The sequence below is a fragment of the Mustelus asterias genome, chromosome 10 (genome assembly GCF_964213995.1).
Source record: "Mustelus asterias chromosome 10, sMusAst1.hap1.1, whole genome shotgun sequence".
Classification (NCBI taxonomy): Eukaryota; Metazoa; Chordata; class Chondrichthyes; order Carcharhiniformes; family Triakidae; genus Mustelus; species Mustelus asterias.
In genome coordinates, this window is record NC_135810.1 from 114,676,601 (window position 1) to 114,701,477 (window position 24,877).

Genomic DNA, 24,877 nt, shown 5'->3' on the forward strand with positions numbered 1-24,877 from the left:
ACTCCAGAATGCTCCCCCATATTTTCCCCCCACTCTAATGAGCAAGTCAACAATGGACAACTTACTGAGGAGAAAATAAGCATTTCAGCCTAAAAAAACCCCACATCAAATCCCTAGAAATGTTGCTACTCTATTGCCACATCAAAAGGTGAAGATGTAGATGAAGTCATAGAAAATCTTCTGTAAACATTGTGAATGATGGCTGGAATTCTCCAATCTCGTTGGCCTCGTCCCTGCTGCCAGCGAGACTGGAGAATTTGGCGCTCAGCCAGATCTCCGTTTACATTGTCTGTATAGCGTGCAAGAAACAATACTTTTCACTATACATGTGACAATAATAAATCAAATCAAATCACGTACTGCAGTGTGACTGGAGAATCCCAGCCCAATATTTGTAAATGCTCACACTTTGAAAACATGAGGTTCTGTAAAAGGCCTGCCTGCCATTATATGAACATAGAGTCATAGAGGTTTACAGCATGGAAACAGGCCCTTCGGCCCAACTTGTCCATGCCGCCCTTTTTTTAAAAAAAACATTCAGCTAGTCCCAATTGTCCGCATTTGGCCCATATCCCTCTATACCCATCGTACCCATGTAAATGTCTAAATGCTTTTCAAAAGACAAAATTGTACCTGCCTCTACTACTATCTCTGGCAGCTCGTTCCAGACACTCACCAGACACTCAACCGAAGAACCATGAAATCCCTACAGTGCAGAAAGAGGCCATTTGGCCCAATAAATCTACACCGACTCTCCGAAAGAGCATCTTACCCAGGTCCACCTGCACATTTACCATGGCTAATCCACCTAACCTGCACATCTTTAACCAGCTGGAATACTGTGTGCAGTATTGGTCCCCTTATTTGCGGAAGGATATGTTGGTCTTGGAGGGAGTGCAGAGAAGGTTCACCAGGTTGATACCAGAGATGAGGGGTGTTGATTATGAGGAGAGACTGAGCAGATTGGGTTTGTACTCATTGGAATTTAGAAGGCTGAGGAGGGATCTTATAGAGACCTATAAGATAATGAATGGGCTGGATAGGGTAGAAGTGGAGAGATTCTTTCCACTTAGAAAGGAAGCTAGAACTAGAGGGCACAGCCTCAAAATAAAGGGGGGGTCAGTTTAGGACAGAGTTGAGGAGGAACTTCTTCTCTTAGAGGGTGGTGAATCTCTGGAATTCTCTGCCCACTGAAGTGGTGGAGGCTACCTCGTTGAATATGTTTAAATCACGGATAGATGGATTCCTGATCGGTAAGGGAATTAGGGGTTATGGGGATCAGGCGGGTAAGTGGAACTGATCCACTTCAGATCAGCCATGATCTTATTGAATGGCGGGGCAGGCTCGAGGGGCTAGATGGCCTACTCCTGCTCCTATTTCTTATGTTCTTTGGACTGTGGGAGGAAACCGGAGCACCCGGAGGAAACCCATGCAGACACTGGGAGAATGTGCAAACTCCACACAGACAGTGACCCAAGGCTGGAATCGAACCCAGGTCCCTGATGCTGTGAGGCAGCCCAGCTAACCACTGTGCCATTATATGACATTCTTCGGTCTGCTATGTCTAAAGAAATAACAATGGATTTAACGGATTGTGTTCCCCTGTGGAACCCAATTTCCTTCGCTCCACCGTTGGTGAGTGTGTCTACAGCTGTCCAAGCCACCAGCTCAGGAATTCCCTCTTATGCCTCTCTCTTCTTTAAGACACTCCTTGAACATCTTTTACCAAGTTTTTTTTGGCGGGGGGGGTGGGGGGGTAACGGGACTAATATCAAATGTGGATCAGGATCAAATTTTGTCTGGTCCACAATCTTCAAACCATGGAAAAGTTACACTGCAGAAAGGAGCCATTCAGTCCATCATGTCTGCGCCATCTAAAGGAACTAGCCGCTCAGGGTGGCACAGTTGTTAGCACTGTTGCCTCACAGCGTCAGGGACCCAGGTTCGATTCCTGGCTAGGGTCACTGTCTGCGTGGAGCTTGTATGTTCTCCCCGTGTCTGCGTGGGTTTCCTCCGGATGCTCCGGCTTCCTCCCACAGTCTGAAAGAGGTGCTGGTTAGGTGCATTGACCCGGAATGTGGCGACTTGGGAAATTTGACAGTAACTTCATTGCAGTGTTAATGCAAGCCTTACTTGTGACTAATAAATAAACTTTAAATTTTAATCTCACTTTCCAGCTCCTGGGAAGCAGTTTCATGATGCACCATGGGATAATTTTACACGTAAAGGCAGTATATAAATACAAGTTGTTGCTGAAAATAAAACCTCCACTGATAAGAGCACCGCGCTATGACTGAATTAATTGTTCACACACTAGTAACACGAACAGCCACCCCTAATGTTTGACTCTTTGGATAGTCAGTAGTTGCACATGACCAATCACCAATGCCTAAAGCCTTTGAACCCAACACTCTTGTGTTCAACACATTTTTATCAACAATTCGCCTATTCAGCCACATGGGCCGCACACTGAGATACTTCCTATCAAAACTATACAATTAAGCACAGGTGTTTCAAAGTTCAACATTTCTGTCAAAATCTCCCAATTATGTCAAGTTATATATACAGCTGTAATGCGAAGACAGTAATTGTGCAATGCTCTGAATTTCTAATGCGCAGCACTTACAGCTACTGTTCTATAATTACACAATTCCCACAGTGCAGAAGGAGGCTATTAGCCCATCGAGCCTGCACCAACAAAATTCCCACCCAGACCCTATTCCCATAACCCCCACGTATTTACCTTGCTAATCCCCCTGACACTATAGGGAAATTTATCATGGCCAATCAACCTAACGCACACATCTTTGGACTGTGGGAGGAAACCGGAGCACCCGGAGGAAACCCACGCAGACACGGGGAGAATAATGGCTTTGTGAAGGATATAGTTTGAAAATGGAGGCTTGCCAAACGTAGACAGACGTGAAAATCCACCTCATCAAGACAGGCCCACGGACATATTCCAAACCAATAACAAAAGCAGATTTGACAGGAAGTTTAAAAACATGTCTGAAGCATAACCAGTGCCCCAGGAAAGAAACCCGAGGGAGGATCCAAAATGTCTCAAGTCGGACAGCAACCATCTCACTCTTCCAGTCTCTTTTCGACGATCGTTTCGATTTACTTCCGACAGGTCTTTTGGTGGAAGAGGACTGTAAACTGGAGGGGGGGGGGCAAGTGGGGGAAGAACACACAGAAATGAGAAACAAATGCCCCACATCACGCAACAGGCACCTGCAACGGACACAGCGTTATTAAGTAAATACTAGTTTGTGGGACGACAGCACACATTTTTCACACAGAGGGTGGTGAGTGTCTGGAACAAGCTGCCAGAGGTAGTAGGAGAGGCGGGTACAATTTTGTTTTTTTAAAAAGTGTTTAGACAGTTACAGGGGTAAGATGGGTATAGAGGGATATGGGTCAAAGGCGGGCAATTGGGACTAGCTTTGGGGTTAAAAAAAGGGGTGGCATGGTCAAGTTGGGCCGAAGGGCCTGTTTCCATGCTGTAAACCTCTATGACTCTATGACTCTGACATGTTGTACTCTCTAACTCTGGTCTTGGTTGAATTGGCAGTGAATGGGAGCTTTCTGAATTGCCATTGATTGATCACAGTTGGGCTTGGTGGGAAGGGGGGGAAATACCAGCGAGAGTTCCCGCTCTGATGGTCCTGGTTGTGGGTTTTCATGGATGCATGGACAGGATTGGTCTTCCAGAATTTGCCAGGGTTGTCACAGAGTTTTCAGGGAGCGGGGCCAATGCTGGTCCACTCAGTAGGTATTTACAGTTCAAACAAACACTTCCTGTAAATGCCTGGCCTGCCACTCATTCCCTAATGCCAGAATCAGTTGGCAGTACTAAGGGAGTGCCGCGCTGTCAGAGGCGCCGAGGGAGTGCCGCGCTGTCAGAGGCGCCGAGGGAGTGCCGCGCTGTCAGAGGCGCCGAGGGAGTGCCGCGCTGTCACCATGGGTGGCACGGCAGCACAGTGCCACACTGCATCTCAAAAGTGCCAGGGACTCAGGTTCAATTCCAGCCTTGGGTGACTATGCAGAGTTTGCACGTTCTCCCCGTGTCTGCATGGGTTTCCTCCGGGTGCTCCGGTTTCCTCCCACACTCCAAAGATGAGCAGGATAGGTGGATTGGTCATGCTAAATTGCCCCTTAGTATCAGCAAGGTAAATCTGTGGGGTTACAGAGATAGGGCCTGGGTGTGATTATTGTTAGTGCAGTCTTGATGGGCCAAATGGCCTCCTTCTGCACTGAATTGATTCTATGAATCTTCCACCATCAATATCTTCCAGATTGCAATTGACCAGAAACTTATAAATGCAGCAGTTATATAAATGCTGCAAACACAAGAGAAGATAAGATGCTGGATAACTCACCACCTGACTACCCAAAGCCTGTCCATAAGGGGAGTGATGGAATATTCTCCACCTCCCTAGATAAGTGCAGCTCCATCAACACTCGAGAAGTTTGACACCGTTCAGGACGAAGCAGCTTGTCTGATTCGAACCTTATCCACCACAATAAACATTCACACCCTCCACCATCACCAGCTCACATTTCCATGTCTTGCAGTTGTCTCTTGCCCCAGCAATGCTGAGAGATAATGGGGGAGGAGTAATGTCACTGGGCAAGCGATCCACAAGCCTAGGCAGCTGGGGGCAAGGGTTCAAATCCAACCACCACAGCAGCTGATAAATCTGGAATATAAAGATTGTCTCAGCGATGGTGCCTATTTCTATCACCACCAAGTGCTGTAAAACCCATCTGGTTCACTCATGCCCCTGATTGGGGAAGGACATTTGCTGCCCTTACCCAGTCTGGGTGACATTCCAAACCTACAGCAATGGGGTTACTCTTAAACCAAAAGAGAAAATGCTGGAAAATCTCAGCAGGTCTGGCAGCATCTGTAAGGAGAGAAAAGAGCTGACGTTTCGAGTCCAGGTGACACTTTGTCAAAGCTGAAAGGCATAGAAAGTGGGAGATATTTATACTGTCGGATGAAGGAATGAAAGATCAGTCATAGCCATAGAAACCAGGGGAAAGGCTGCTAATGGCAGCCCATAGAGAGAATAGGTGTGAATGGCCAAACAGCAGAGAAGCTGAAATCAGAGGGTAAGCTGTGACAGATGTAGATGTGGGGGGGAGGGGGGGGCGATGGGTGGGAGAGAGGTCAAATTGATTAAAAAAGGGGGAAAGGGGAAGCAAATGGAGAGAAAATGTAAGGAAAGGGGGATAAAATAGGGGGCAAGAAAAATAAAGAAAAACAATAAAGAAATAAAAGGTCGAGAACAGTTGACTCTTCACTGCCGCCTGCAGTGGCCTAGCAAGCTGCTCAGTTCAAGGACAATTAGGGATGGACAACAAATGCTGGCCCAGCCAGCGATGTCCACGTCCCATGAAAGAATAAAAAAAACTTACTCTTTAGTTCTTTTACTACAATTGCTTAAAAAGCTGTTCCTCTCTCGCATTTTCCATCGATGATGAAATATCATTGACCTGGAAGGTTCTCTCTCTTTCACTCTGCATCGATGCTAGCTGGCCTTTTTCAGTGTATCGATTAGTGTCATAAGTAGGCTTACAATAACACTGCAATGAAGTTACTGTGAAAATCCCCCTGCTGCCACACTCCGGCGCCTGTTCGGATACACTGAGGGAGAATTTAGCGTGGCCAATGCACTTAACCAGCATGTCTTTCAGACTGTGGGAGGAAACCGGAGCACCCGGAGGAAACCCATGCAGACACGGGGAGAATGTGCAAACTACACACCGAGAATCATCCAAGCCGGGAATTGAACCCGGGTCCCTGGTGCTGTGAGGCAGCACTGTGCCACCCTGTGCGAACCCGATGAGTGTTTCCAGCATTTTGTGTTTTTACACACAAAAAAAAAGGATTTTGGGATGAATCAAAATGAGATATAAAGTGTTTGAACCAAAAGTGTTTCTGATGGAGAAACGTTGTTATATTTGTGACTCTATACGTACCGTTGTGCATCCTCTCATTGTTCCTTTGCGTTAGTGTACTGCTCAGTGAACATTTCTGATGATAAAAAGAGAATAAATTAATGAGAAGTCAATGCATTCCTGCTTTTACCTTCTGCAGACCATTCATTGAAATAAGAGGGTCGGATCCAGTTCTAGCAAAGATGACCCCGACCTCCTTCATAGCGGCTCCATGTACAACAACTTACTGAGAGAATGCAATTGGATAGCTCCATGAAAGAGCCGGCACAGGCATGATGGGCTGAGTGGGCTCCTTCTGAGCTTTATCATGCTATGATTCGAGTAAAAGTTTTTTTTTACACTCTTCTGTAATCATAGGAATTATATTTGCCCTTGTTTAGCATATCCCATAAGTTAGGGCGGCACGGTAGCACAGTGGTTAGCACTGCTGCTTCACAGCTCCAGGGACCTGGGTTCGATTCCCGGCTCGGGTCACTGTCTGTGTGGAGTTTGCACATTCTCCTCGTGTCTGCGTGGGTTTCCTCCGGGTGCTCCGGTTTCCTCCCACAGTCCAAAGATGTGCGGGTTAGGTTGATTGGCCATGCTAAAATTGCCCTTAGTGTCCGTAGGTTAGAGGGAGTAGTGGGTAAATATGTAGGGATATGGTGGTAGGGCTTGGGTGGGATTGTGGTCGGTGCAGACTCGATGGGCCGAATGGCCTCTTTCTGTGCTGTAGGGTTTCTAAGATTTCTAAGATTCTAAGATATCCTTTAGACCACGTTTGTTTTCAGGTTGAAGACATACAGTAGCTTCAAGGACAAAACAATCATGATATTTAGAATAATGAAAAGCTGTTCCCATTATTTTGTAGCACCTGGGTGATCTTACTGATCGTTTATGCCTCACTGCCGACGCAAGCAAAGAACAAAGAACATTACAGCAGAGGAACAAGCCCTTCGGCCCTCCAAGCCTGCACCGACCTTGCTGCCCGCCTGAACTAAAACCCCCTACCCTTCTGGGGACCGTATCCCTCTATTCCCATCCTATTCATGTATTTGTCCAGATGCCCTTTAAAACTCACTATCGTATCCGCTTCCACTACCTCCCCCGGCAGCGAGTTCCAAGCAGCCACCACCCTCTGTGTAAAAAACTTGCCTCGTACATCTCCTTTAAACCTTGCCCCTCACACCCTAAACCTACGTACCCTAGTAATTGACTCTTCCACCCTGGGAAAAAGCTTTCTAAAGCAAGCACAGAGAATTTGGCGCTCAGCCAAATCTCCATTTACTGTAGCGGGACCGAAGAATCCCGCCGGCGTGAACAGCCGGAATATTCCACCATGTGTTAAATACTTGGAAGAGATCCTTTTTAAAATCAGTCCTGAACACGTGCTAATCCTTCTGTATTAATGACATGCACATTTATATAGAGGCTTTAACATATTCAAAAGACCCAAGTGGCTTTATAAGAGCATTACAACAACAAAAGCAGGGAAGTCATGTTGGAGCTATATAGAACTTTGGTGAGGCCACAGCTAGAGTACTGTGTGCAGTTCTGGTCACCTCATTATTGGAAGGATGTGGTTGCATTGGAGGGGGTGCAGAGGAGATTCACCAGGATGCTGCCTAGAATGGAACATTTAAGTTATGCTGAGAGGCTGCGTAGGCTTGGGTTGTTTTTGTGAACAGAACTCCCACTCACCTGATGAGGGGGCAGCGCTCCGAAAGCTAGAGGCTTGATCTACCAAATAAACCTGTTGAACTTTAACCTGGTGTTGTGAGGCTTCTTACTGTGTTTACCCCAGTCCAACGCCGGCATCTCCACATTTGTTGGAGCAGAGAAGACTGAGGGGCAGCCTGATCGAGGTGTACAAGATTATGAGGGACATGGACAGAGTGGACAAGGAACAGCTGTTCCCCTTAGTTGAAGGGTCAGTCTCAAGGGGACATAGGTTCAAGGTGAGGGGCAGGAGGTTTAGGGAGGATGTGAGGAAAACATTTTCCACCCAGAGGGTGGTGATGGTCTGGAATGTGCTGCCTGGGAGGGTGGTGGAGGCGGGACGCCTCACATCCTTTAAATAGTACCTGGATGAGTACTTGGCACGACATAACAAGTGCTGGCAGATGGAACTACGTGGGAGTTTAGGTGTTTCTAATGTGTCGGTGCGGACTCAATGGGCCGAAGGGCCTCTTCTGTACTGTATGACTCACCAAGAGAATGCAAATGGATAGCTCCACGAAAGAGCTGGCACAGGCATGATGGGCTGAGTGGCCTCCTTCTGAGCTTTATCATTCTAGTAAAAGTATACATTTTTTACACTCTTCTGTAATCATAGGGAATTATAGTTGCCTTTATTAAGGAAGGACACAGCGGCATTAGTTTTCACCTTCATTACCTGGCTATCAAATTGATGGGGAGATGGGAAAATTTAGCCGGGTGGATTTGATGTCAGAAATAGAGCCCGATGGATCTCCCATCCATCCAAATTAATTGAAGGAAGTCTTGGGGATTCTGGGAGAGGAGCATGGTCCGCCTGCTGGGTTTTTGCGAATGCACGGTCCCCAAAAGATGGGCAATCTTGAATTTTAGCCAATCAAACATCCCTTGGCACTTCCCAGAAGAGTTAAGTTGTTAAAAGGAGCTGTACGAACATAAGCTGTTGTTCATGCCCAGGCTCTGGGGACAACAATTCATCTCAGGATTTTGTAGACTGCCCACAAATCACATGTAAAATGATTTCCTCCTGTCCAGTTAAGAGCTGCTCTGTAATGAAACCAATGTACACTGAAATGTGCCAGCGTGAGGAGGAATCAGACAGAGTGGGCGGGATTTTCCGGCCACGCTCGCCCCCCCAAGACAGGAAAATCCTGCCCGAGGTAAATGGACCTTCCCATGGTCCCCCTGCACCCCCCCCCCCCCCCCCCCCCCCCCCGCTATGATTCCCGTGGCGGGGGGATGAGAAAATTCTGCCCAATGTTTCAGAGTTACAATGGGTGGGATTTTTCAGTCACACCCACCCAGAGACAGGAAATTCCCGCCCGAGGTCAAACAACCTTTAAATTGTTCGTCAAATTTTCCATCCTGCCCGCAATGCTTCCCGCGGTGGGTGGGACTGGAAAATTTAACCCAATGTATTTTTAGTCTCCAATAACTGACCTGGGCGACCTGGACAATAACAGGGTGGCACGGTGGTACAGTGGTTAGCATTGCTGCCTCACAGCGCCAGGGACCCGGGTTTGATTCCCGGCTCGGGTCACTGTCTGTGTGGAGTCTGCACGTTCTCCCCGTGTCTGTGTGCGTTTCCTCCGGGTGCTCCGGTTTCCTCTCTCAGTCTGAAAGATGTGCTGGTTGGGTGCATTGACCCGAACAGGCGCAGGAGTGTGGCAACTAGGGGAATTTCACAGTAACTTCATTGCAGTGTTAATGTAAACCTACTTGTGACTAATGAATAAACTTTAAGTTTAACATGAAAACCTTGCCAAGAAGCTTCATAAAGAAAGTTGAGGGGGGGGGGGGGGGGGGGGGGGTGTGTGGGTGGGGGGCCGGGGGTGGTAGGGTTAGGCCTCCGATTCTTCTCTCCCTCAAAACCTTTCCCAGGGATTAGTTAACCCCCAACCAGTAACTCCACCTGTGAGATATTCAGTCACACAGCAACAAATGTAATGACCAGCCACAGGTTGAAGAAGCAGGAGGGAAATGTCTCCAACCAGCAACAGTCTTGTTCGACAACGTGGCACACACAGGGCAGCAATCACTTACCCAGCAAACTGAAGCACACCTTCTTCACTTGTTCTGATGTCCCACCTATCAAAGACATCACCAGGTCACTGATGAGGTCAATCACGGTGGGAGGGTCCTGACCTGAAAAGATTTTTAAGATACCCATTGTGATCATGTTGTTTCAGCTGCTCCATATTGACACGACTGCAAACTGACATCCCGACGTGAGATAATGAGTGTATTGTTTGTGTCTATTGCTGAAAAGAGGGAGGCATGTTGCCTAAGCCTCTTGTCTTGCACTTAGCTGGACAAACTCAGGAATGCCAAATTTCAAACAATTTAGAGTACTGGAGAAAAGGGGTGCCGACTGGTTGGCAAGTTGGCTTCAATTGGCCAAGGCACTGTCCTGGAGAGAGAGAGAGAGAGACGGGGAACGATAGGCTCCTCAAGATCCCAGATGATTCAAAAAAATGTGCAAGGCTTGATCATATTCGTAGAATTATAGAATCCTTACAGTGCAGAAGGAGGCCATTCAGCCCATCGACTCTGCATCAATTTTTGGACCATCCCACCCAGGTCAACCTCCCTCCACCCCATTCCTGTAACCCCACACATTTACCTGGCTAATCCCCTAACCTACAGATCTTGGGACTCTAAAGGGCAATTCATCATGGCCAATCCCCCTAAACTGCACATCTTTGGACTGTGGGAGGAAACCAGAGCACCCGGAAGAAATCCGCGCAGACACAGGGAGAAGGTGCAGACTCCGCACTGTCACCCAAGGCTGGAATCAAACCCGGGTTCCTGGAGCTGTGAAGCAGCAGTGCTAACCACTGTGCCACCCTGCCAGCATTCCTCTTGTATGCAGAGAATAGGTGGCTGTGTATGAACATACATCATTTTTAGAACGCAGAAATGAGCCATGTTACGTGCACAACTGATGATCTTAAATGGATTACCAGTGCAGCTATTCGAGTACTCAGGACTGTTCATTAAGTGCTGCCCAGTCGCCAAATCACACCTAAGAGTTCGGCACAACTTGTGGGCCGAAGGGCCTGTTTGTGCTGTAGTTTTTCTATGTTTCTATGTTCTGTTTTGGATTTTGCAAACACAGGCTCAATACAGTCTACACTCTGCCAATTATGAACAACCAAATGCTTGTTGGTTTGAATCAGCCAATTGTTGGACGGCCTACATACCTGGCACTGAAAATTATACACAACTTTGCTCAGCTAGATAGGAGGCAGAATGTCTTTTTGGAAATATCCTATTCATTTGTTCATCTGTTTTTAATGTGATCTGTTGAGGAATTAATATTGATCAGGGCACTGGGGAATATGCCCTTGCCCTTCTTTGAATGTGTGCCGTGGGATCTTTTACAACCACCAGAGAAGGTAGGCAGGGCCTCAGTTTAACACCTCAACCAAAGAATGAGGCATCTTGAGTGCAGCACTCCCTCAGTACCACACTGGTCCTGTGCACTCAGTCCCATCCATTGACTCTGTCTACACTTCCTGCTGCCTTGGAAAAGCAGCCAGCATAATCAAGGACCTCGCGCACCCCGGACAATCTCTCTTCCACCTTCTTCCGTCGGGAAAAAGATACAAAAGTCTGAGATCACATACCAACCGACTCTAGAACAGCTTCTTCCCTGCTGCCATCAGACCTTTGAATGGACCTACCTTGCATTAAGTTGATCTTTCTCTACTTCCTAGCTATGACTGCAACACTACATTCTGCACCATCTCCTTTCCTTCTCTATGTACGCTTTGTCTGTATAGCGCACAAGAAACTATACTTTTCACTGTATACTAATACATGTAAGAAGTCTCACAACACCAGGTTAAAGTTCAACAGGTTTATTTTGTAGCAAAAGCCACTTTTGCTACCAAAAGTGGCTTTTGCTACCAAATAAACCTGTTGGGCTTTAACCTGGTGTTGTGAGACTTCTTACGGTGTTTACCCCAGTCCAATGCCGGCATCTCCACATCATACTAATACATGTGACAATAATAAATCAAATCAAGTCAAATTGTGTCTAGAAATGTGTAGGTTGGATAGATTAGTGCGATCAATGTGTGGAGTTACGGGGTCAGGGCGGGGGAAGAGGGCCAGGATAAGAATCTCTCTCAGAGAGTCAGTGCAGACTCGATGGGCTGAATGGCCTCTTCTTCATTGAGATTCTATGATTCCTTCCAGCTGGGTTTTCAGGAAGTGATATGGCCACAAATCAAACATTCATCCATTCGCTCAGCAGTCTCATGAATTACCAATATTTTCTTTTTTTTCTAAATCTCGGGACAACTACATTCTCAATCTTTCCCATTCAGCTTCAGGCTTGATTGGCTGCCACCAGTCAGCATTATCACACACTAATTCTGTCGCTCTTCATTGTGAACGCCATTCCCAAGAACCAGAAATGCAACCACGTTTAATTACTTAAGGAACAACTAGGATTGAGCGTGTAGCTTATATTACTGATAGGGGGTGGTGTTACCAAAAAAATTCTAAATGCCAAATGAGCGTGAAAATGGGAAAGAATCGCCCCCATTTTTTGGGCAAACCCCCAGACGCAACCGCATGGCCAGGATGTGATTTTCACCAGCAAGGTAGGTGGGCAGGGCCTATTCTCACCATTAAGCCGGCTGATGAACGCTAGCTGTGCCAGTGTGCAGTTACCCCCATCTCCCTGTGCAATGTGTACAAGTGTACAGAATGCACTGGGAGATCTGTCACTCCCCGCAAACCGCCCCCCCTACCCCCCCCCCCGCCCCCCCCCCATCCCGCCATCCTGATCAACACTCCAGACATTCCCCCCCCCCCACCCCCCTTCCCCGATCGACTCGTCAGACGTCGGACAAGACAGTAAGATCGCACCCCCCCCCCCATAGAGTTTCACCCGGGTTTGATTTCCGGCTTAGGTCACTGTCTGTGTGGACTCTGCACGTTCTCCCCGTGTCCGCGTGGGTTTCCTCCAGGTGCTCCAGTTTCCTCCCACACTTCAAAAGATGTGCAGGGTAGGTGAATTGGCCATGCTAAATTCTCCCTCAGTGTATCTGAACAGGCGCCGGAATGTGGCGACTAGGGGATTTTCACAGAAACTTCATCGCAGTGTGAATGTAAGCCGACTTGTGACACGAATAAATAAAAGTTAACTTTTTAACTTGAATTATGGTTGCATTTATGGTTCTTGGGAGTGGCGTTCTCAACCTAATGAACCGCATTATGGGTGTATTTTAAATTAGAATAAATCCCGTCATTACTATTTGTTCAGTAACATGTTATGACATATTGCTTGGCACCTTTGCAACCATGAGGATATACAGTAAGGGCTGAAATAAAGGGTTACCTTTAGAATTTGTCTTTTCAGGTTTATAATCACTGTTCACAACATGTTGAAGGTCAGAATCATCAAATGTGCCAGCTGCCAGAGTGAAGGAAACACAAATTAGAACAACACCGGGAGCTATTTCGGGTTTCTACTGAAAATATGGCCGCAATTCTCCCAGAAGTGCTGATTTGGCGGAAAGACTGTTCCAGCTCCCGACTGTTTTGCCAGTTCAGCTTCTCACCCCGAATCTCCGTACTCTGTGCACTGCAGAGGTCCCAGTCGTGAACCTCATTAAAAACCCGGGAGGGGTGGTGGTCTATTCGCGCCGGGGTCTGACAGTTCTGGAACTCTGCACGTGCGCAGTGGCCCCAATCTGTTAGTCTCTCCGTTTGCTGGTCAGCTCAATCGCTGGCCAGCCCGGACCCCCGCAGTGCTGCCCCTCCAGCCCCCCCCCCACCCCTCGGCCCCCACAGCAATTCCAGGACTAGCCCTGATCCCCACCCCCCCACCCTGGAGCACCTCAATGTCCAGTCCACCCCCTCTCAGTAGTGCAATCCCCCCACCCCCCTCACCCCGGCAGTCACCCTCCACCCCATGCTGGCCCCCCTGGGGTCAGACCCCCCTCCCCTCCCCCCAGAGGCAGGCTCCCACCTGCAGACCACCACACCCAACCCCCCCCAATCGCTGCCCTCCCTCCATCCCAGACTGATCCTGTCTGCAGATGGCAACGGGACCCCCTCACTCCCACCAATCACCCCCAGGTCCCGCCCACATAAGCCCCACTCGATGCCCAGTGGGCAGTACCCAGGTGCCCCCTGGGCATGGGCACATTGCCCCTCGGGCAGTGCCATGGGGCACAGATTGGCACTCCTAGAGTGCCCATACCCAAGGGCCACCAGCCCCCACCACCTGACCCCTGGAGGGCTCCAATTGCCTCCTCCTTCATTCTGGCGGGGTCTCCTGCTAGTTCTGCGAACGTGGGGAGCTAGTCTGAACTCCGCCAGAATGAAGTACTCCTGGTGGAGTGGGAGATTCAATCGGGACCTGATAGTTCCCAATAATTACATTGAAAACACATTTAAAACAGGTTCAAATGACTTACCTGCCTTCCTGCCGGTTTCCAGCGTGGTCTGACCAGCGGCTGTTTGCCGGCTCTGGGAGATGCACATGCATTCCCGGCGCATGCGTAAATCCCGGAACAAGGCCGGCGATGCTCTTCTCCCACCGCGACCCGCCAGAAAAGTTGCGGGTCGCGATGGGAGAATCGCGGCCTATATTTCTTCTCAAACTTGGACCAGAATCTTTCCGTCCAGCCCGCCACGGGAATCGTAGCGGACAGGAGGCGCACCATGCAAAGGTCCGTTGACCTCAGTGGGATTTTACGGTCTTGAGGCAAGCGCGGCGGGAAAATCCCACCCATAGAGTTTCAGACCAGTGTTTAAGGTACAGTGGTTTAGCAGTTAAACTATTGCATTAATAATCCAGCGCCTGGGCCAATATCGGGAGATCTGAGCTCATAATCCCACCACAGCAAAGTTACTAACCAAATCAGTTACATTTTCCTCCAAATCATTTATATATATTACAAACAGCGAATGTTCCAGCACTGATCCCTGAGGAACACCACTTGTCACAGCTCTCCATTCAGAAATTTAATTCACGTCAATTGATTGAATAAAGAACAAGGTTCAACATTGGTGTCCATGAAAGTAGCAGATGGTCCTAAAGACCTGTCTGGTTCACCGATGTCCTTTAGGGAAGGAAATCTGCTGTCTGTACCCGGTCTGGCCTACAAGTGACTCCAGACCGAATGATCTTAAACTGCCCGATCTGAAATGGCCTCGGAAGCGAATCGGTTGTAGCACACACACCCCACCCCTCCCCTGTGCCCATCTTCTCAAGGGCGACTGGCATTGACAATAATTGCTGATTTTCCAGCAACACCCACATCCTGTGGATGAATAAAATCAAAGACATACAATGACTCATCACTTCCCCGATGACTAGAATGAGCCTTTCCCTGTTCAACATCCAGTTGTTTTGAAGTAAGTTTGGGAATTGAACAGAAAGCATTGTTTTGCTTTCCCTGCTGATGAGAACATATGCCCGCAACCATCTCCACCTGGAAGGACAAGGGCAGCAGATACATGGGAACACCACTGCCTGCAAGTTCCCCGCCAAGCCACTCACCGTCCTGGCTTGGAAATATATCGGCTGTTCCTTCGCAGTCGCTGGGTCAAAATCCTGGAATTCCCTTCCCAATGGTATTGTGGGTCAACCCACAGCACGTGGACTGCAGCGATTCAAGAAGGCAGCTCACCACCACCTTCTCAAGGGCAACTAGGGATGGGCAATAAATGCTGGCCCAGCCAGAGATTTACAGGATTTACTCCCGCTTGGAAATAAGTGGACGTATTAGTGAGGGGCGACATAGTTTTGTGAAGGAGAGGTTGTGTCTCACTAACTTGATCGACTTTTTCGAGAAAGTGACGAAGATGATTGATGAGGGTAGGGCAGTGGATATTGTCTACATGGGCTTCAGCAAGGCCTTTGACAAGGTCCCTCATGGCAGACTGGTGCAGAAGGTGAAGTCGCATGGCATCAGAAGTGAGCTGGCAAGGTGGATACAGAACTGGCTCGGTCATAGAAGACAGAGGGTAGCAGTGGAAGAGTGTGTTTCTGAATGGAGGGCTGTGACAAGTGGCGTTCCTTGGAGATCAGTGCTGGGACCTTTGCTGTTTGTAATATACATAAATGATTTGGAGGAAAATGTAACTGATTTGGTGAGTAACTTTGCAGACGACACAAAGGTTGGTGATTTGTGGATAGCGATGAGGATGAGGATACAGCAGAATATAGGTCAGTTGGAAACTTGGGCAGAGAGAAGACAGATGGAGTTTAATCTGGACAAATGTGAGGTAATGCATTTTGGAAGGTCTAATGCAGATGGGAAATATATAGTAAATGGCAGAACCCTTAAGAGTATTGATAGACAGAGGGATCTGGGTGTTCAGGTACACAGGTCATTGACAGCGCAGGTGGAGAAGGTAGTCAAGAAGACTTGCCTTCATCGGCTGGGTCATTGAGCTTAAAAATTGGCAAGTCATATTGCAGCTTTATAGAGCCTTAGTTAGGCCGTATTTGGAATATAGTATTCAATTCTGATCGCCACACTACCAGAAGGATTTGGAGGCTTTGGAGGGGGTACAGAAAAGATTTACCAGGATGTTGCCTGGTATGGAGGGCATTAGCTATGAGGAGAGGTTGGAGAAACTTGGTTTGTTCTCACTGGAATGACATAGGTTGAGGGGCGACCTGACAGAAGTCTACAAGATTATGAGGGGCATGGACAGAGTGGATAGTCAGAAGCTTTTTCCCAGGGTGGAAGAGTCAATTACTAGGGGGCAGAGGTTTAAGGTGCGAGGGGCAAGGCTTAAAGGAGATGTACGAGGCTAGTTTTTTGACACAGAAGGTGGTGGGTGTCTGGAACTCGCTGCCGGGGTAGTGGAAGCAGATACGATAGTGACATTTAAGGGGTATCTTGACAAATACATGAATAGGATGGGAATAAAGGGATATGGTCCCCGGAAGGTTTTAGTTAAGTCGGGCAGCATGGTCGGTGCAGACCTGGAGGGCCAAAGGGCCTGTTCCTGTGCTGCAATTTTCTTTGGTCTTTGTTCTTTGATATTAGAGGCAAGATTTATGCTATTTGAATACACCTTTTAATATATCCCTCTCTCAATGCCTACACTTGTAAAGCCCCAGGCTGGCTTCTCCAACCTCGCCTGAGGCTGGGATTCTCCGGTCCGGCTGCAGTGAACAGAGATTTGGCTGAGCGCCAAATTCTCCGTTTTCGCTGGCAGTGGGGCGTGAACAGCCGGAGAATTCCAGCCATGTTCCCTGAACCAAAACACAAAGACCACCCTGGATTAAGTGATCTCAACTGTGGAGCTATAACTGCTGTGTTTATCTACAATAAAATGGCAGATGAAGTCATCAAGTAGGAGAGTATCTGTGGAGAAAGGGAAATATCATCTCAGGGCCTGTGATCCTTAAAGTTTATTTATTAGTGTCACAAGTAGGCTTACATTAACACTGCAATGAAGTTACTGTGAAAATGAGCATGGAAAGGTTAGAAGTGTCATAGGTTTGAAGGAGAGATCTGTTTAGGCTTGGAGGGTGGGGGAGAGACAATGGCAAAATGTCTCATTGTGCAAGACCAAAGTGAGTGTTATAGTACAAGTACAGAAACAAAATGTGTCCGAAGAGGAGGTGTGGATGGTGGGATAAGCTGCCATCCTAACGTAAAGTAAAGAAGATAATAGAATCCCACAGTGCAGAAGGAGGTCATTCAGCCCATCAAGTCTGACAAAGTGTGGCTTTTGCTACCAAATAAACCTGTTGGACTTTAACCTGGTGTTGTTAAACTTCTTACTGTGTTTACCCCAGTCCAACGGTGGCATCTCCACATAAAGAGTATCTTACCCAGGCCCTTTCCCACACCCCATCCCCCGCAACCCCACACACTTACCATGGCTAATCCATCTATTTTACACATCTTGGGACACTAAGGGGCAATTTAGCATGGCCAATCCACCTAGCCTCCAAATCTTTGGACTGTGGGAGGAAACCGGAGCACCCGGAGGAAACCCACACAGACACGGGGAGAACGTGCAAACTCCACACAGACAGTCACCTGAGGCCAGATTTGAACCCGGGTTCATGGCACTGTGAGACAGCAGTGCTAACCACTGCGCCACCCCACAGGTAAAAGAAAACAACAGCTGCTTCCAGGCGCCAACAGCAACTGGTAGAATTCAAATTCAATTACTAAATCTGGAATCAAAACCTAGTCTAGTGGTGACCACAAAACCATTGTCCAATTGGGGTAAAAACTCATCTGGTTCACTAATGTTCTCCAGGGAAGGGAATTTGCCATCCTTACCTGGCCTACATGTGGCTCCAGAGCCACAGCAATGTGGTTGATTTGCAAATATCCTCTAAAATGACCAAGCATGGTGACATAGTGATTAGCACTGCTGCCTCACAGCGCCAGGGACCCGGGTTCGATTCCTGGCTTGGGTCACTGTCTGCGTGGGTTTCCTCCGGGTGCTCTGGTTCCTTCCCACAGTCTGAAAGACGTGCTGGTTAGGTGCATTGGCCATGCTAAATTCTCCCTGAGTGTACCTGAACAGGCGCCGGAATGTGGTGACAAGGGGATTTCACAGTAACTTCATTGTGGTGTTAATGTAAGCCAACTTGTGACACTAATAAATAAACTTTTAACTTCAGTGTATCAAACTGCTACGAAGTCTAAAAAGAATGAAACCAAATCGACCACCTGTCATGGACATGGGTACCGGGCATGACAATGCCACATCCAACCCTGTCGACCTTGTAAAGTCCTCCTTACCAACACCTGGGAGCTTGTACCAGAATTGGGAGAGCCGTTTCACAGACTAGATAAGCAACAGCCTGACATAGTCATACTCACAGAATTATATCTTACAGATAACGCCCCAGACACCGCCATCACCATCCCTAACTGTGTCCTGGGGGAGGGGGGGGGGGCTGAATCTTATATGGGAAGGTTGATTTAACTCCGTTAGAGTTTAAGAGACTGAGAGGTGATCTTATTGAAGCAGACAAGATCTCGGGGGGAGGAGGGCCTTGATGAGTGGATGTAGAGAGAGGATGTTTCCCATTTTGGGGCAGACTAGAATTAGAATATACAATTTAAAATGAACACAAAACCACTTCAAAAAATCTGAGTATTGGACATCACCCACTTGCAACCAAATCTTTCTATAAAAACAAACATTCTTCATCAATACTTACTGCGGGGTTTCGAGGAATCGTCTCTGAGAGCATCACGGAGATCAAACTCGTCATTGTCATCTGGAAGATAAATACAGTTATTGTAACTCCCATTTAAGATGGAGATGCAGGGATCTGTTTTTCTCTCCGAGGCTCCTGGTTCTTTGGGACTCTGTAAGCCAGAGAGCTGGGGGCAGAGTTAGTGAATGTCTTTAAGGTTGGGTTGGTATCTTCTTGGCTAACAAGGGCGTCAAACGCTGTCTGGTGTAGGTGAGAAAGTGGAGTCGAGGCCCCAATCGGATCAGCCATGATCTTGTTGAATGGTGGAGCAGGCTCAAGGGGCCAAATGGCCAACTCCCACTCCTAATTCATAGGTTTGTGTGTACAGGCGTTCTTAATATGCTTCCCGTCCTGGCTTCACACTCTCACCAACTTCTACAGATGCACCATAGAAAGCATTCTTTCTGGTTGTATCACAGCTTGGTATGGCTTCTGCTCTGCCTAAGACCGCAAAGAACTACAAAAGGTCATGAAATGAAGCCCAGTCCATCACTCAAATCAGCCTTCCATCCATTGACTCTGTCTACACTACCCACTGCCTCGGCAAAGCAGCCAGCATAATTAAGGACCCCCACGCACCCCGGACATTCTCTCTTCCACCTTCTTCCGTTGGGAAAAAGATACAAAAGTCTGAGGTCATGTACCAACTAACTCAAGAACAGCTTCTTCCCTGCTGCCATCAGACTTTTGAATGGACCTACCTTGCATTAAGTTGATCTTTCTCTACACCCTTGCTATGACTGTAACACTGCATTCTACACTCTCTCCTTTCCTTCTCTATGAACGGTATGCTTTGTCTGTGTAGCACACAAGAAACAATACTTTTCACTGTACACCAATAAATGTGACAATAATAAATCAAATCAAAAGGTAAAACTTCAACAACAGGGTCAGTACCGATGAACATTTCTGAATAAAATCTCTGTCAAACATTTCAATTGCCTCATCAATTTAGGAAATACTTTTCCATAAAAGCCACAGTGCTTCAAAATTAACTTATTGTACAAAACATGTTAGATATGCTTGAACACAAAACCACTTCAAAAATCTGCGTATTAGCCACTGCCTACTTCCAACCAAATCTTTCTATAAAAACAGTCCTCATCGATACTTACTGGGAGGTTTAGCAGAATCATCTCGGAGAGCATCACGGAGATCAAACTCGTCATTGTCATCTGGAAGATAAATACAGTTATTGTAACTCCCATTTAAGATGGAGATGCAGGGATCTGTTTTTCTCTCCGAGGCTCCTGGTTCTTTGGGACTCTGTAAGCCAGAGAGGTGGAGGCAGAGTTAGTGAATGTCTTTAAGGTAGGGTTGGTATCTTCTTGACTAACAAGGGAGTCAAACGCTGTCTGGTGTAGGTGAGAAAGCGGAGTTGAGGCCACAATCAGATCAGCCATGATCTTGGTTTGATTTGATTTGATTTAATATTGTCACATGTATTAGTATACAGTGAAAAGTATCGTTTCTTGCGTGCTATACAAAGCATACCGTTCATAGAGAAGGAAAGGAGAGAGTGCAGAATGCAGTGTTACAATCATAGCTAGGGTGTAGAGAAAGATCAACTTAATGAAAGGTAAGTCCATTCAAAAGTCTGACGGCAGCAGGGAAGAAGCTGTTCTTCAGTCGGTTGGTACGTGACCTCAGACTTTTGTATCTTTTTTCCGATGGAAGGTGGAGGAAGAGAGAATGTCCGTAATGCGTGGGGTCCTTAATTATGCTGGCTGCATGGCCAAGACAGCAGGAGTGTATACACAGTCAATGGATGGGAGGCTGATTTGCATGATGGATTGGGCAACATTCACGACCCTTTATAGTTTCTTGCAGTCTTGGACAAAGCAGGAGCCATACCAAGCTGTGATACAACCAGAAAGAATGCTTTCTATGGTGCATCTATAAATGTTGGTGAGAGTCATAACTAACTTGCCAAATTTCCTTAGTCTTCTGAGAAAGTGGAGGTGTTGATGGGCTTTCTTAACTATAGTGTCAGCATGGGGGGACCAGGACAGGTTGTTGGTGATCTGGACACCTAAAAACTTGAAGCGTTCAACCATTTCTACTTCGTCCCCATTGATGCAGACAAGGGCATGTTCTCCACTACACTTCCTGGAGTCGAATGAAGTTGAATGGTGGAGCAGGTTCAAGGGGCTGAATGGCCTACTCCTAATTCATATGTTCGTGTGTACAGGCGTTCCCAGTATGCTTCGCGTCTTGGCTTAACACTCTCACCAACTTCTACAGATGCACCATCGAAAGCATTCTTTGTTGTTTCACAGTTTGGTATGGCTCCTGCTCTGCCCAAGACTGCAAGAAACTACAAGGGTCGTGAATGAAGCCCAGTCCATCACTCAAACCAGCCTCCCATTCATTGACTCTGTCTACACTTCTCACTGCCTTTGGAAAAGCAGCAAGCGTAATAAAGGACCCCACGCACCCCGGCTGTCCTGGCCCGTCCATGCAGATAATATGGTTAAGAAAGCCCATCAACACCTCCACTTTCTCATCAGACTAAGGAAATTTGGCATGTCAGCTGCGACTCTCACCAACCTTTACAGATGCACCATAGAAAGCATTCTTTCTGGTTGTATCACAGCTTGGTATGGCTCCTGCTCTGCCTAAGACCGCAAGAAACTACAAAGGGTCGTGAATATAGCCCAATCCATCACGCAAACCAGCCTCCCATCCATTGACTCTGTTTACACTTCCGCCTGCCTCGGCAAAGCAGCCAGCATAATTATGGACCCCGCGCACCCCGGACATTCTCTCTTCCACCTTCTTCCGTCGGGAAAAAGATACAAAAGTCTGAGGTCATGTACCAACTGACTCAAGAACAACTTCTTCCCTGCTGCCATCAGACTTTTGAATGGACCTACCTTGCACTCAATTGATCTTTCTCTACACCCTAGCTATGACTGTAACACTGCATCCTGCACTCTCTCATTTCCTTCTCTATGAACAATATGCTTTGTCTGTACAGCGTGCAAGAAACAATACTTTTCACTGTATACTAATACATGTGACAATAATAAATCAAATTAAATTAAATCAAAAGGTAAAACTTCAACAATATAAAATAATATAAAATAATGAGGGGCACAGATCAGCTAGATAGTCAATATCTTTTCCCAAAGGTAGGGGAGTCTAAAACTAGAGGGCATAGGTTTATGGTGAAAGGGAGAGATACAAAAGTGTCCAGAGGGGCAATTGTTTCACACAGAGGGTGGGTGAGTGTCTGGAACAAGCTCCCAGAGGTAGTAGTAGAGGCGGGTACAATTTTGTCTTTTAAAAAGCATTTAGCCAGTTACATGGGTAAGATGAGTTTAGAGGGATATGGGCCAAATGCAGGCAATTGGGATTAGTTTAGGGGTTTAAAATAAAAGGGCAAAATAAATGGACAAGTTGGGCCGAAGGGCCTGTTTCCATGCTGTAAACCTCTATGACTCTATAACAGGGTCAGCACACATGAACATTTCTGAATAAAATCTCTGTCAAACATTTCAGTTGCCTCCTCATCAATTTAGGAAATACTTTTCCATAAAAGCCACAGTGCTTCAAAATTAACTTATCGTAAAAAACATATTGATATGTTTGAACACAAAACCACTTCAAAAATCTGCGTATTAGCCACTGCCTACTTCCAACCAAATCTTTCTATAAAAACAGTCCTCATCGATACTTACTGCGGGGTTTAGCAGAATCTTCTCCGAGAGCGTCATTGAGGTCAAACCCATCAATGTCATCTGGAAAATAGAGTGGTTACAGTTTATGTAACTTATTGACTTCATTACCCAGTAGCACAATGGTAATGTTAGATAATTTTCCCATTCCAACCGCTACGGGAATCGTAGTGGGCAAGGGCCAAACCATGCAAAGGTCCGGTGACCTCGGGTGGGATTTTTCGGTTTTGGGGCGAGCGTGGTGTTTGAACCTGTGAAGGAGGCTTGCCCTTGGTTTCATAAATTCATCCACAAGAACCCGATGGCCAAACCATAAGCCAGTCAGGCTATCCCATCCACCACTATCATCTCCACTAGTGGGCAGGGGATTGGTGCAGAGAGAAATGACCCATGTGCCAATTGTCACAAAAATGCAGAGTGGCAGCAGCAATATAAATCAATAAATCAGCAGTGAATACTCCAATGGGATGATATTACAGCTGATCGATGGTCACCATGGGGATCCAGCGCTACTTCCCACACCAGGATTCTGACATTCCCCAAGTGATGTGGGTTTCCTGGACTGTGTTCAGCTTTTGCTTGATGGCCTTCACCACTCGCACACACTGGCAGCTGTGTGTACCGTCTACAAGTCGCACTGCAGCAACGCATCAAGGTTCCTGAGGCAGCACTGCCCAAACCTCTACCGCCTGGAAGGACAAGGATGCAACCCCACCAGCTGAGAGTTCCCCTCCAAGCCACACAACATCCTGACTTGGAAATATATCGTCGTTTCTTCACTGTCACTGAGTCAAAGTCCTGGGACTCCCTCCCTAACAGCATTGTGGGTGTAGCTACACCACATGGGGCTGCAGCGATTTAAGGCGGCAGCTCACCACCACCTTCTCAAGGGCAATTAGAGATGGGCAATAAATGCCCATGTCCCATGATAAAATATTTTAAAAAGTTAGCATCAGCAGCCAGCCACTGGAACTCATTCGGCCAACAACAAGTAGCCTCTCGCCTCGGGGTACCCCAACAGTGCAGGAGGAGGCCATTCGGCCCATCAGGTCTGCACCAAAAACAATCCCACCCAGGCTTTATCCCCACAGATTACCTGGCTAATCCCTCTGATGCTGAGGGGCAATTTAACATGGCCAATCAACCTGACCCATACATCTTTGAACTGGGAGGAAACCGGAGCACCCGGAGAAACCCTCGCAGGCACGGGGGAGAACGTGCAGACTCCGCGCATACAGTGACCCGAGGCCGGATTTGAACCTGGGTCCCTGGCGCTGTGAGGCAGTAGTGCCAACCACTGTGCCACCTTAGAATGTGATCCACATTTCCCATCTGTTGAACATGAACGGGTGCAGGAAACGACTTCAACCGAGAGTTTCGGTTCGATGTGTTTATATTATCCCAATGTCGTTATTTTGACATCAACACAATTTCCCTAATGTTTGTTACTTTTATTGCTGAATCATCTGCCCAACCATATACAATCACCGTCCAGGGCTGCTGGAGATGATATAAAATCTATTTGGAGTTATGCAAGCGAATCCTTTGAAAAATATTTTGATACCAGTGTCTTGTGCTTCAACAAAGGAGACTACAAAGGGATGAGGGAGGAGTTGGCTAAGGTGGACTGGGAGCAAAAACTTTATGGTGGGACAATTGAGGAACAGTGGAGGACTTTCAAAGCGATCTTTCACAGTGCCCAGCAAAAGTATATACCAGTGATAAGGAAGGACTGTAGAAAAAGGGATAATCAGCCATGGATATTGGGGTGTGGAATGGACTGCCTGCGGTGATAGTGGAGTCCAACACTTTAGGAACATTTAAGCGGTTATTGGATAGGCACATGGAGCACACCAGGATGATAGGGAGTGAGATAGCTTGATCTTGGTTTCAGATAAAACTCGGCACAACATCGTGGGCCGAAGGGCCTGTTCTGTGCTGTACTGTTCTATGGTCTATACATTTTTCAACAACTGTTATTGATTCATATGTTGCTGCCGTCACTCTGAGTGCTAGTGGCCAGTGCCACCCAGTTGTTTTCTCCCTGCCCCCATCACCATCTCCCCATTGCCTCCTCCGCCTCTCTCCCCCCCCTCCCCTTCCCCCTTCCCCCACACAGTACACCTCGCCGGAACCACCCCCCCTCCCTCCCCATCCCTAGTTGTCATGATAATGCCAGAATTTGTTTCCCGTGAGAATCCCATCAATGTGCTTTTTTGAAGGAAGGAAGGAGGAAGCCGATGGGACATGCCAGAGAGTCATATGGAATAGAAAAGGCCCTTCGGCCCATCGACTCTGCACCAGCAATAACTACCACTAAAGA

At 47.3% G+C, this 24,877-nt stretch overlaps 1 protein-coding gene across 3 annotated transcripts in view; it reads right to left on the minus strand.

Moving 5' to 3' along the window:
• The window catches only part of LOC144499889 (uncharacterized), an 89,972-nt gene that overhangs the window by 36,512 nt on the left and 28,583 nt on the right, over positions 1 to 24,877 (minus strand). The window contains exons 3-9 of one of the 3 annotated variants that reach the window (XM_078222523.1): positions 22,558 to 22,617; positions 19,990 to 20,049; positions 18,836 to 18,895; positions 13,016 to 13,090; positions 9,706 to 9,807; positions 5,989 to 6,043; positions 357 to 3,159 (exon numbers count right to left, since the gene is read on the minus strand). In XM_078222523.1, coding sequence (XP_078078649.1) covers positions 6,003 to 6,043; positions 9,706 to 9,807; positions 13,016 to 13,090; positions 18,836 to 18,895; positions 19,990 to 20,049; positions 22,558 to 22,617 — 398 coding nt within the window. In that variant the 3' untranslated portion in view covers positions 357 to 3,159; positions 5,989 to 6,002. Of the gene's footprint in view, positions 1 to 356; positions 3,160 to 5,988; positions 6,044 to 9,705; positions 9,808 to 13,015; positions 13,091 to 18,835; positions 18,896 to 19,989; positions 20,050 to 22,557; positions 22,618 to 24,877 lie in introns of those variants that run through there. The other 2 variants (XM_078222525.1, XM_078222526.1) reach the window with 2 other exon arrangements.